The sequence below is a fragment of the Rhinoderma darwinii genome, chromosome 3 (genome assembly GCF_050947455.1).
Source record: "Rhinoderma darwinii isolate aRhiDar2 chromosome 3, aRhiDar2.hap1, whole genome shotgun sequence".
Classification (NCBI taxonomy): domain Eukaryota; kingdom Metazoa; phylum Chordata; class Amphibia; order Anura; family Rhinodermatidae; genus Rhinoderma; species Rhinoderma darwinii.
Window position 1 is genome coordinate 34,419,195 of NC_134689.1, and position 12,576 is coordinate 34,431,770.

The following is a 12,576-nucleotide window of genomic DNA, read 5'->3' on the forward strand; positions in this document are numbered from 1 at the left end:
AGCGTTAGGCGACAGTGAATATCTATAGAGCTGCAGAAACTTGGTAGAATTGATGGCACTGAATTGCGGGGATAAGGAGAGCAAATATTATAAATACAAATGCTAGGGATTGATATTGAAGGGGGGCGATAGGAGGCAATTAAATGAATGATTATCCTTCCAACAGCTATCACGGTGAACATCAGGGACATAGGGTTATAGGGCATGTTCTGAAACTCCTGCTTTGGGGACCAAAGTCCTGCCCTTTTGTTCTGCCCTTGCTCTTGAAGGCCAAAAGCGATCCTTTGTCAGCTTAAGGCCTCATGCACACGACCGTAGCCATGTGCACGACCGTTATTTTCGGGTCGGCCGGCAGCGGACTGTCAACCGCGAGCCGCCATCAAATCACGGGCTGTGCACATGGCCGCGTCAATTATTTTCAATGAGCCCGGACCGCAGAACACTGCCGTAATAAGACATGTCCGTTCTTTCTGCGGTGCGGGCTCCTGGGCTATGCACGGACCGTGAAAACCACGGTCGTGTGCATGGCCCCATAAGACTGAATGGGGCTGCAATTCTCCCGTGGATTTTCGGGGGAATTGCGGACGCAAAAGTACGTTCGTGTGCATGGGCAGGGGTGTAGCTAGGGGGGGCAGGCGGGGCATGTGCCCCGAACGCAACTTAGAGGGGGGCGCCAGCGCCACCCCATCCTGCACTGTAATTGTACCTGCGTCTATAGGACACAGGTACAATTAGAAGCAATGAATGTCCGGCTTTATCTACAGGGGGGCTTTATCTATGGGGGGGCTCTATCTATGTGGGTGGCTCTATACTGGGGTGGGCTATCTATGGAGCACCATACAGGGGTGGGCTATATACAGGGGTGGGCTATCTATGGAGCACTATATACAGGGGTGGGCTATATCTACAGGGGGCAATATACAGGGGTGGGCTATCTGTGGAGCACTATATACAGGGGTGGACTATATGTGGAGCACTATATGCAGGGGTGGGCTATATCTACAGGGGGCTATATACACGGGTGGGCTATCTGTGCAGCACTATAGGGGGAGCTATATGTGGGACACTATATACAGGGGTGGGCTATCTGTGGTGCACTATAGGGGGAGCTATTTGTGGGACACTATATACAGGGGTGGGCTATATGGGGGCACTATCCACAGGGGGCTCTATGGCAGGCAAAATCTACAGGGGGCACGGTGTGTGTGTGTGTGTGTGTGTGGGACACAGTGTATGGTGTATGGTACGCTATTATATTTAGGTGTGTAGTGTGTGGTATAATGAGAACTTTATCTTTATTTATAGGTGTAGAAATGTTGGAAAAGTGAGAAGCTCAAGACATCTGAGTGGCAAACTGCAGAAATGGTCTGTGACCGTGAGAAGTCATCATAGAGGTCTGGACCGGATAGAGAAAAGGAACTAGAATCTGAGACGTCACTGGTTAGTCACTTAATGTAAATTCTTATTCTGCCTCTAATCAGCACTGTGGTCACTGTATGATCTGCAGCGAGATGATGGGTGGTATGATTATGATATGCTTTATTTTTGTGAAACAGCATCTCCCAGCATATCCTTACCATTGTTCGGGCCATGCTGGGAGCTGTAGTTTTACGCCATACATACCTATATGGCAGGGGTTGCACTAAATTGAGCTGTATTTGTGCTGGTGTTGTATTTATGTACTGAGCTTTGTTCTGGTGCTGTATATATGTAATGAGCTTGGTTCTGGTGTTGTATACATGTACTAAGCTTGGTTCTGGTGTTGTGTATAGAACTATATTGTAAAATGTCCAAATGTTTTTATGCTCGAGTTACATAAAAAAAATGTGTAAAAGAAATGACATGTCCTTGATTGGTAGAGAAAACAAACACGGCGAGGGGGAAGGAGCTGTCGGGAAAGAGGTTGGGGGGGGGGCGCCAAACTGAATCTTTGCCCTGGGTGCTGGAGAACCCAGCTACGCCTCCGGCATGGGGCCTTACAGTCTACGTTATTTTTGTATTTTTTTTAGAAGCTTTACCGAGGAGACTCCAGATAAGATATAGAAATGTCCGTGTGTTGTAGATTTCCTCCTTCCTATATTTTGCTGCTGCTTGTTGACCTCTCTCATGCTCTGTTTGGCTTGATATGCTGTGGATTCTCTTTTTTCTATCCCACACTGGATGTGAGGCTTCTGTGATTTAGGTTTACGTCTAGACATAGTTGTTTTATGTGATATTTGCTTACATCAAGAGACATTCAAGTTTTTATTTTCATAAATATTTTATCAGAGATGGCTCCATGGCCAGAAATATTTTCTAGTTGTGTCATTTGTTATTTTGGCTCAAGCATATATATAATGTATACAATTTGACATTATTGTTTATGGGATAAAAAGCGTTAGACCTTTAGGCTATGTTCACACGGGGTCTTTTGCCGAGTTTTTTGACGCGGAAACCGCGTCGCAAAACTCGGCAGAAAGGGCCCGAGAACGCCTCCCATTGATTTCAATGGGAGGCGTCGGCGTCTTTTTCCCGCGAGCAGTAAAACTGCCTCGCGGGAAAAAGAAGCGACATGCCCTATCTTCGGGCGCTTCCGCGTCCGACCTCCCATTGACTTCAATGGGAGGCAGGAGAAAGCGTGTTTTATGCCCGCGGCGCTCAATGGCCGCGGGCGAAAAACGGCGCGATAATTGCTATTCACACGGAGTATTTTGGGGGAGGAATATCTGCCTCAAAATTCCGTTTGGAGCTTTGAGGCAGATATTCCTCCCCCAAAATACTCCGTGTGAACTTAGCCTTACTTGTAGCAACGTGCTGTATCTGATGACTGTAGCGACTCCACTGTCAGTCCTTTGTTTTATCTAACTATAATCTCACTTCACAAGAGTTATTCTGAATATTTAACTTTACCCCATCAATTTAAGTAATACCACCTTGCCCTGTGCTGTCTCACCACCCACTGTCACCCTTTCACTCGCTCCAAGGATGTGACAATAGTAACATATATATATATATATATATATATATATATATATATATATATAGTAAAAGAAACTTTGCAGCACTCCAAGTAGAAAAAAATGGTTGTTTATTCAATCCAAATATAACAGCAACGTTTCAATCCTACAATAGGATCTTTCTCCTATTGTAGGATTGAAACGTTGCTGTTATATTTGGATTGAATAAACCACCATTTTTTTCTACTTGGAGTGCTGCAAAGTTTATTTTACTATATCTGACATTCCGTCCAAGGATCGGGACGTTTTTGCTGGCACCTGATCATTGATTTCTTTGTGAGTGCTGCTGCCTTCTCCTCTCTCTCTCTCTATATATATATATAAAGTATACACAGTGTATTCGGAAAGTCCTCAGACCCTTTCACTTTTTCACATTTTGTTATGTTGAGGCCTTGTGCTAAAATAAAATAAAAAACACGTTTTTTCCCCATCATTACCCTATAATGATAAATTAAAAACAGAACTTTAGAAATTTTTGCTAATTTATTACAAATAAAAACTCAAATTTGGCATGGACAAAAGTATTCAGAGCCTTTGCTATGACTCTTGACATTTAGCTCTGGGGGCCCCCCGTTTCTCTAGATCATCCTTGAAATGTTTCTACACCTTGATTGGAGTCCACCTGTGGTAAATTCATTTGATTGGACATGATTTGGAAAGACACACCCCTGTCTATATAAGGTCTCACAGCTGACAATGCCTATCATAAAAAGCCAAGCCATGAGAGAGATCTGGAGAAGGGTACAAATAAATTCCTGCTGCACTGAAAGTTCCCAAGAGCACATTGGCCTCCATAATTCTTAAATGGAAGAAGTTTGGAACAACCAGGACTTTTCCTAGAACTGGCTGCCCCACCAAACTTTGTTATCTGGGGAGAAGGGCCTTGTTCAGAGAGGTGATCAAGAACCCAATGGTCACTCTGGCTGAGCTCTAAAGATTCTCTGTGCAGATGGGAGAAACTTTCAGAAGGTGAACCATCACTGCTCATCCCCTGCCCGATACCATCCCTACAGTGTAGCGTGGTGGTGGCAGCATTATGCTGTGTGGGTGTTTTTCAGCGGCTGGGACAGGGAGACTCGTCAGGGTTGAGGGAAAAATGAATGGTGCAAAGTACAGAGATATTCTTAATAAAAGCCTGTCCCAGAGTGCTCTGGACCTCAGACTGGGCTGAAGGTTCACCTTCCATTAAGACAATGACCCTAAGCACACAGCCAAAAGGACACAGGAGTGGCTTAGGGACAACTCTGTGAATGACCTTAAGTCCCCGCCCCCCAGAGCTTTGACATAAACCCAATCAAACATCTCTGAAGAGACCTGAAAATGTTTGTCCACCGACGGTCCCCATCCAACCTGACAGAGCTTGAGAGGATCTGCAGAGAAGAATGGCAGAAAATCCCCAAATCCAGGTGTGCAAACTAGGGTTGCACGATGCAATGAAGTATCAATACTATTTCGATGCCGTGCACACTGAAACGGTTCAATACCGTTAATTCATGTATTTCGATACTAAGCTGTGTGGCTGCACAGCTAAGTATTGTAGTACAGGAATTTAGTCAGAACGGGGCTGCGGCTCTGTAATATAGACATTGTCACGCTCCTGACAAGAGTGTGCCCGCTGTCAGCATGATGTAATGCGGCCGTCGCTGCACTAATGAGCGCCATGACTGAAGACAGAGTACATAGCGGGTGCGCTGCAAAACACCCCCATGTTCTGTGTTCAGTGCTGGCGCTCATTAGTGCAGCGCCGGCTTCATCACCTCATGCTGACTGCGCGCACACACTTGTTGTCAGGAGTGGGGCCATGGCTGTATTACACAGTTGCAGCCCAGCTCTAATGGCGGAGATCAGAGAAATCTCTGATCTCCACCACTATTCCCTTGAATGCTGTGATCAAAGCTGACCACAGCATTCAAGGGAAAAATGAAAAGGGGGATGCCCCTTGGATCCGTCACAGGGAATCCCTGTGAAGCAATTTAGGGACATACTATATATGGGCAGACAGCCCAGGGTCCATTGAAGGACCCCAGAGCTCTCTGACCATATTTCCTGTTTTTAGAGCTTGCCTAAAAAAATACACACTCATTTTTTACAATAAACATTTAAATAAAACTCTCAATATATAAAATATACACATATTCTGTATTGTTGTGACCGTAATAACCTGCACAACAAGTTTATAGCTTCATTTATGATGTGAACACTGTAAAAACCTTTCTTTCACTTATTCATTACACCACGTGCCTCACATTTCATTATTGTTGGCATAAGTTTGTTATCGAGAATCGCAATACTACACAAAGTATCAGTATCTAAGTCCAAATTCTGGTATCGTGACACCCTAGTGCAAACCTTGTGGCATCATACCCAAGAAGACTGGAGGCTGTTATCACTGCCAAAGGAGCTTCCCCTAAGTACTGAGGAAAGGGTCTGAATACTGATGTCAATGCAATATTTTAGTTTTTCCTTTTTATTAAATTATCAAAGATTACTAATATTCTGTTTTCACTTTGTCATTATGGAGTATTGAGTGCAGTATGATGGGGAAAAAGTTGATTTTTGTTTTTTACTTTAGCACAAGGCCTTAACATAACAAAATGTGTAAAAATGTAAAGGGTCTGAAGACTTTCTGAATGCATTATATATATATATATATATATATATATATATATATATAAAAAAATATGTGTATATATATATATATATATATATATATATATTTGGACAAAAGTATTGGGAAATCTACACTGTCCTGTCAGTCACTTTCCCCCATTTCAGGATTCAGCAAACGATACAGCTGCTCTGTATACAGGATACAGAGCAGATGTAGCTCAAAAAGTAAAAACTATTTTTAATAAAGACTAGTTATAAAGTTGCACCAATCACACTGAATTACATTTTATTAAAAAAAAACAAATTCCATTAAAAGGTATACATAGCCTTTAACATTAATTTTTATGGCGACATGATCGGTCAATATCAATTATATCAATTATCACTGATCTTTTTCTTAATTCAACTGAAATGGGGGAATGTGACTGATAAGCCAGTGTAAATGGAATTGTTTGAAAGGATCTTGTTTCCAGCTAAGTGGGGGAATTTTGGACTGTCTTGACTATTCTATTGCTGTCATTCCAAAATTAATTATGCTTTGAAAGGAGTTTTTCGGGTTCACTAACTAAAACATATTTATTTCACAAATGTATGCATTTTTACTTTGTGCAGCAATTCTGCACAGTTTCAAGATCTCTGCTTGCAGTCATTGAATGGGAATCTTCATTGTTTACTTCCAGAAGTTGTCCTTATCATGTAATGATCACACAGGTGCACGGCTCATTATAGTTACAGTACAGTTATCAATCTTCTGTCTTGGATTGTGGCATGACCAAGCCAGGTGTATATTATCTGGAGGTAAATAGTGAAGGTTCCCATTTAATGACTCAAGCAGAGATTTTGAGGAATTGATGCACAAGGTATAATAGAAAATGTTTCATTACACTATAAATGTGTTATATTTGTTGAAACCAGAATAGCGTTTTAGGAGAATTGTCATTGTCTGCTTCTTTCTGGACAAAATGTTTTTACTTGCATGCCCAGATTATATTTCCTAGTTTGCATTAAGGTTTTATCTCTTGCAATCTCCTATTTATACTCTTCGACCCATGCATTACAGTAATGTTTTTCATAGAATTTAGTTCACTTAATTGTAAAGAATTTGAATACCACAATCTGAATTGTATTCTTTATTTTTTAGGTTTCTCCTTCTTATGCTGTGAAAATGCTTAATTGGCACTTTATCTGGTAGAAATTGATCATTGGCCAGTGTGGCCATGACGTCCGCTGCTGATGAAGAGGTGGACATTGCAGACTGGCTCTGTGCCATCCATCTGGAGAGGTACCAGGACAGCTTTAGGCAGAATGGCTACCACAGAGTTAAGGATATTCTATTAGTGGACAATAAAGTCCTACAGAAAATTGGAGTTGGTGCCACTGGCCACAGGAAGAGAATAATTAGTCGACTGAGAAACATTTCTGGTGACTCAAACTCACTTTCCCCTTCAAGTAGCATGGAGAAACAAGATTCTCTGGAATATCCAAGCAAAGATGAAAAAGACAACAGCACTGACACAGATGGAAAAATTGTTGATACAGAACTAGTTGTCAAGCCAGTGCCAAAACCAAGAACAGTATTCAATAAAAGTACTACAACAAATAAGGAGTTTGTAGTCACTATGATGTCCACTACCACCACCACCACCACCACCACCACATTACCTACTTGTTTAGAACATAATTCAATCACAGTTAAAAAGGCTTCTTCTCTTCAGGAAACAACTGTTCTAAGAGGAAGCAGCTTGGATTCAGAAAACGTTAGTAATTCATGCCCATGGCCTAAGCCAGGAGGGGTGGAGATGGAGGCAGGATCTTCTAGATATACTTCCGCTGGGGTTGGGAAACCATTCCATCCCATTCCTTCTCTCCCTATGCGTCAGAACAAAGAAACTCCACAGACTGGTTCATCTTACCAGCAATACAAGCTACAGATGGAAGCGGATAGCATACAGTGTTCTCCGTTATCGATTTTGTCTTCCTTTACTGGAAGTCAAGAGGAAGTCACCTCCTTTTCAGCCAGTCCTCCATCTCCACAGGAAACACTAACAATGATATCCAATGAGCTCTATTCTGGGTTTGTTGCTAGAACTGACTCTTTCAGCTGTTGTACAGACATTAAAGCACCACAAATATATTTAAATTCCCCTAACATGATTAACCAAGAAGCAACGTCAGCGCCAGAAAGAATAAAGTAAGTACAATTTTGAAACTATTCTATATTATTTTTTTTTTAAAGTATTGTGAAAATAGTATTACTAATTTGCTTTGTGAAATACCATAAACAGTCTTTATAAAATTTGTATTCAAAAAATGTTTATATAGTACAGAATTATAGAATTTGTATATTAATTTTTAAATAATGTTTTGCTGTTTTTGTGTCAAAAATTATTCCTCATCATATTTAACCACTTCTATATTTACTACATGACGACGAAATTTAATTTTGCTGAATTAATATATCCCATGTTTTGATGTAGAGTTATTTTTGTGTCCATATATAAGTTATAAAGTTCATATATAACTTATATATGCTTTTATACACATTGTAAATAAAATATACTGCAGCTGCTATTGTATATTTAAAAATTTTTTTTAAATCACATTCAAAAGTACCACTAAAAGGTGAAAAACACCTTTTTCGGGGGTGGGGCGGATAACTTAAAATATTTAAACTAATCAGTGAATTAACTATTTCACTAGCATATCTTAATGATACATATTTTTATTCACAAAGAACACTATATTTAACAATACTTGCTGAATGATGTTCATATTGCAATCCTGTTCCCTAAACCTTTATTAACATATTTCGAATTATGCATACTGTAAAATAGGATAGGAGGAGGTTAATATGTTAAGTCCATATAGGTCTTTTTGTAAGGAACATTGGGTCCCTACAGATAAGTATACAGAGGGAGCCAACCATGGAAGTCTAAGATAGTTTCCTGGAGCCAATGGTTAAGGAAAGGGTGGAGATTACTTTACAGCTGGAATCAGACAATTGAAGGAAGTCTTGACCTTGCTGAAATTATAATAATGACTTTACATAACTTGTTAAAGGCACTAGCTACACCCAAGCAATGCATGCTTTGGGGAGAACGATCCTCGTATTTGTCTGATGAAAAAATTAGATTTTTCTATACCTGCTTCGCAATTGCTTGCATGGATAATAGGCACTGCTGCAGCAAAAGCAGGGTGGATGCATATTGTTACTTCATCGTCACTAGCATTTATACCTGATTAGTGGCTGCTTCGTTTAGATCACCGCAGATGAGGAATTCTACTCTAAAACAAGTCCAAATGAGGAACACACCTTCACCTACGCTAGGAAGCATGCGAGATGGTGTTTGTCCAAGGCCAGCTCCCATAGGGATTTCTGCTTCCCCGACTACTCCACGGTTGAGGACTACTGCCCCAGGGAGACCACTGCCTGTTGGTAATCAAACTCAACCACTTCCAAACCAGAAAAGGAGTACAGTACCTATCACATTTTCTGCTGCTTCTTTAAGACCAAATCCAGTAGGAGATTCTGGGTCACCAAGGCTTCCAAGAACAGGACAGGCTGATTTTCCTCGACCTCCACCAATTGGGCATTCTGCTTCTCCAATGTTGCCTCGTGCAAGAAAGTCTCCTCCACAAAGGACAGAGAGCCCGCAGAATGATGACATTTCTATACCACCATTAATTAATTATTCATCTTCCAGGCAAGTGAAGAAGAAACAGTCTACAATGCGACAAGAGGTAACAGGAAACACATCATTGCAAAGACAAAAGTCTGTCACAAAAAACATATTACGTTCTGCACCAGTTGTTCGAAAAGATTCCTCAGGATATACATCTGGGGTGAATGACATTTTACACCGACCAACTCCAGCTGGTTCTTCCAACACAACATCCCTTAGTGCTCCATCTCAGAAATCCTTTTTGTTAAGGTACACAACTCCAACAAGGCCTACAATACAAAAAAATGGTCCAGTCGCACATTTGGGACCACACAAGCCGGTCTATACACATTCACATTTAGCAGAGCCTGAATCTGTGAAAAGTATAGTCACAACTACCAATGTCCATATGTCAAAGAGACCAACAACTATGGGAATATCACCATCTTCAACTCTTAAAAAATCATTTGACAAGAAGACTGCTCCAAATATTCCCTCAACAAAAACGACAGTGAGCAGCTTGCCTAAACTCAAACCTAAGGAATCAAAAGTAAAAGACCTCAATGCATCACATCAGGGATCCTATGAAACTGTTGCTGTACCAAAAGCAAAGCTAGATGGATTGGTGCCAAGGACAAAATGTATAGTGAGTTTGGCAACACAAAAAGTAAAAGCTGCAAGAAACGATTCATCACCCAGGCCGATCGAGTCAGAACATTGTTCTGTAGAAAGAACAAAATTGAAGGGAAGTAAGTTCTTATTGAAGCAGAAACCAGCAGAAAAATATGGATTATCAATACAGAAATCTGCAGGAAGTGTGACTTTCCAGAGGCCAAAGCAAACAGGAAACACTGGTTCACAACCGCCTAAATGCAGGAATGTTGTGTCAAGTACAAAAAACTCACAGCCAAGTAGTGCTTTGCCAAGGCCTCTAGGGAATGCTGAGGTAATAAAGCCTTTAATTAATACTGGAATATCACTATCAAAGGTGATCAAGAATATACCGTCAGCAAGACCCAAACAAAAGGATGTCACAGTCACCAACATGACTACATTAAGGCCACAACCCGTGGGAAATATATCTACCAGTGTATCTAAATCAAAGAGCACTCTCTCGTTAAACTATGAAAAACTCTCTGAGGGAATTGTTCGAACTCCACCGAAAAAAATTGCCTGTAATCTTTTGCCAAGGTTACCATTTATGCAAAAGAAGTCTCCTTCTAAAATGTCCCTCTTGAAGACTTCATCTTCCAGAGCGGGAGAGAACAATTATTTAGTGTGTTCTCCGGGGAGGAAAATTGCTCTAAATGTCCCAGAAGAGGAAGAAAGTGATATAAATCCACTGCTGGATGTATCTTCTTCATTTGATGAAAGTCTTGACTTGCATAAAACATATGGAGACTCTTGGGACGTGGACTTAACTGAAGAGTCTTTGGAAGCTGCACTACGGGCAGGTGCCTCTACATTTAACCCAATTCAGGATGAACATCTAGTTCTTGTAAGGCCAAGGTTATTGGGATCCCACTTAAGTGATGCATTTCTTGAGCAAAAATATCGGATTTCTAAAACAAATGACGGGTAGTAAAGAAAATTCTTTACTTGAACTGTACAGAAGGCAGATAAACGTTACATTAGTTCTTTTCTACCTGAAACATACGGTAGCGTCAGTTGGCAGCTTCATGTTGGTATCAATGCTTGATGGTCTACTGCTGTATGATTTTGTATTTTTAAGGTCCTATTGTCATTAGAAATATATTATCAGGTTATACATCCCCCATATTTTCCATAAATGTGTTTTATTTCGGGAATTTTTTTTTTATTGCTGTTTTATGTGCAAAAGTAGATACCAAGAGGTGATATTTTAAAGGCAAAATTGTAAAGAATTCAGTCCTTGTTGGGCCTATATCTAGTCCCACCAATGCAAAATTGTTTTGTACTATGTAATTCTTTTTACCTAAGGAAACATGTATACAAGAATAGGTGGTATTTTAAACCACCAGCAATGGAGCAGCATTAAGACACAATAAAAACTATTGTGTATAGGAAACAAAAAGTTTAGACGATACAAGCATCCAATTTGCTATCATCGGTCATATATCCCTTTGGGTGTTTCTTCCTCTGCTTTTGTTAATGTAAACGACTCCAAAGTATTTTCACCTTCATTCTCACTGAGCCTTTGACATTTTGAAATCTTCTCCTTTAAATTTTGCATTTGGCCCTGTTTGGGAAATTATTTAGATGTAGACCAGGTACATCAACCTCGCCCAATGAAGACTGATAGTCTTGGTTGTATTTTTGTTTTTAATCACCCATAACATCCATGAGAACAGGTGTAAATGTCCATTAGTTCTCAGTTGCCCAATTCATGCTTCAAAAAAAATCCAGGATGTGAACTACTGTATATAAATATACTGTCTGCTTTTCTTGAGGGAAGCTCCACCTGTGGAAAAAATATATTTGGAATTGAAGTGGCAGCCTCCCAATATAATGGAATTGTTGGAAATACTCCTTCTATTTGTCTTGCATGCCCATCTGCAAGCACAGCCTGTCATAAAATAGCCTGCATGCTACTGATGGGTCTATAGGGCAAAGCATAACTAATTTAGTTTCTATAACGCTCAGATGTAAGTGAACAGTGTTCATATAGGTTTAGTACAGGAGGATTTGGGAATATCCACTGTAATTAAGAATATATTCCAGAATATGACTTTGTATAACTTGGTTTTCTGCCACTACTGGATAGTGGAGGAACATGCTGTAGATGTTTTTTTTATTAGTTTATGTAACTTTTTAAATCGGAATGAAATCTGTATTTTTGTATACTTTTCATTAAAAAAAGAAAATAGAAAACAAGGATATGTAATACATAAATATGTATATTATTTTTAACTTTGAGGGTGTCATTTGAAAATGCTAATTTGTCTTTTCTGCACTTTCTTGTTTTTGTTTTATTTAGTAATATGTGCATGGTTTTGCAGTTTGGGTATTGGACCTTTGCTTATAGGGTGTAGATCCAATTTGCCGTCCTCAGCACGTCTTGTTTTTGAATTATTTATTTTATTTTTTGCAACCCCTTCCCATATTCCTATTAGGGGATATAGACATTACATTTGGGACCCTCCTCTATGAGCCAGGTCTGAAAGCCACTTACAAAGAGTGGCTCTTGTTTGGCAATTGGTGGTCAATGTATTACATGGCCGGCTTGTAATACTACATATCCCCTGCAGTGGAGGGTTATTTTAAGCCAGACCTGCAATGAACAGCTGATCACCGGGCCTGCTTCAATTTTAAAAGAGGTTATCTTGATG

At 40.1% G+C, this 12,576-nt stretch overlaps 1 protein-coding gene across 2 annotated transcripts in view; it reads left to right on the plus strand.

Annotated features, from left to right (window-relative positions):
- The window catches only part of ARAP3 (ArfGAP with RhoGAP domain, ankyrin repeat and PH domain 3), a 169,824-nt gene that overhangs the window by 64,024 nt on the left and 93,224 nt on the right, over window positions 1-12,576 (plus strand). For both annotated transcript variants that reach the window (XM_075856211.1, XM_075856212.1), the window contains exon 2: window positions 6,748-7,797. In XM_075856211.1, coding sequence (XP_075712326.1) covers window positions 6,824-7,797 — 974 coding nt within the window. In that variant the 5' untranslated portion in view covers window positions 6,748-6,823. The remainder of the gene's footprint in view (window positions 1-6,747; window positions 7,798-12,576) is intronic.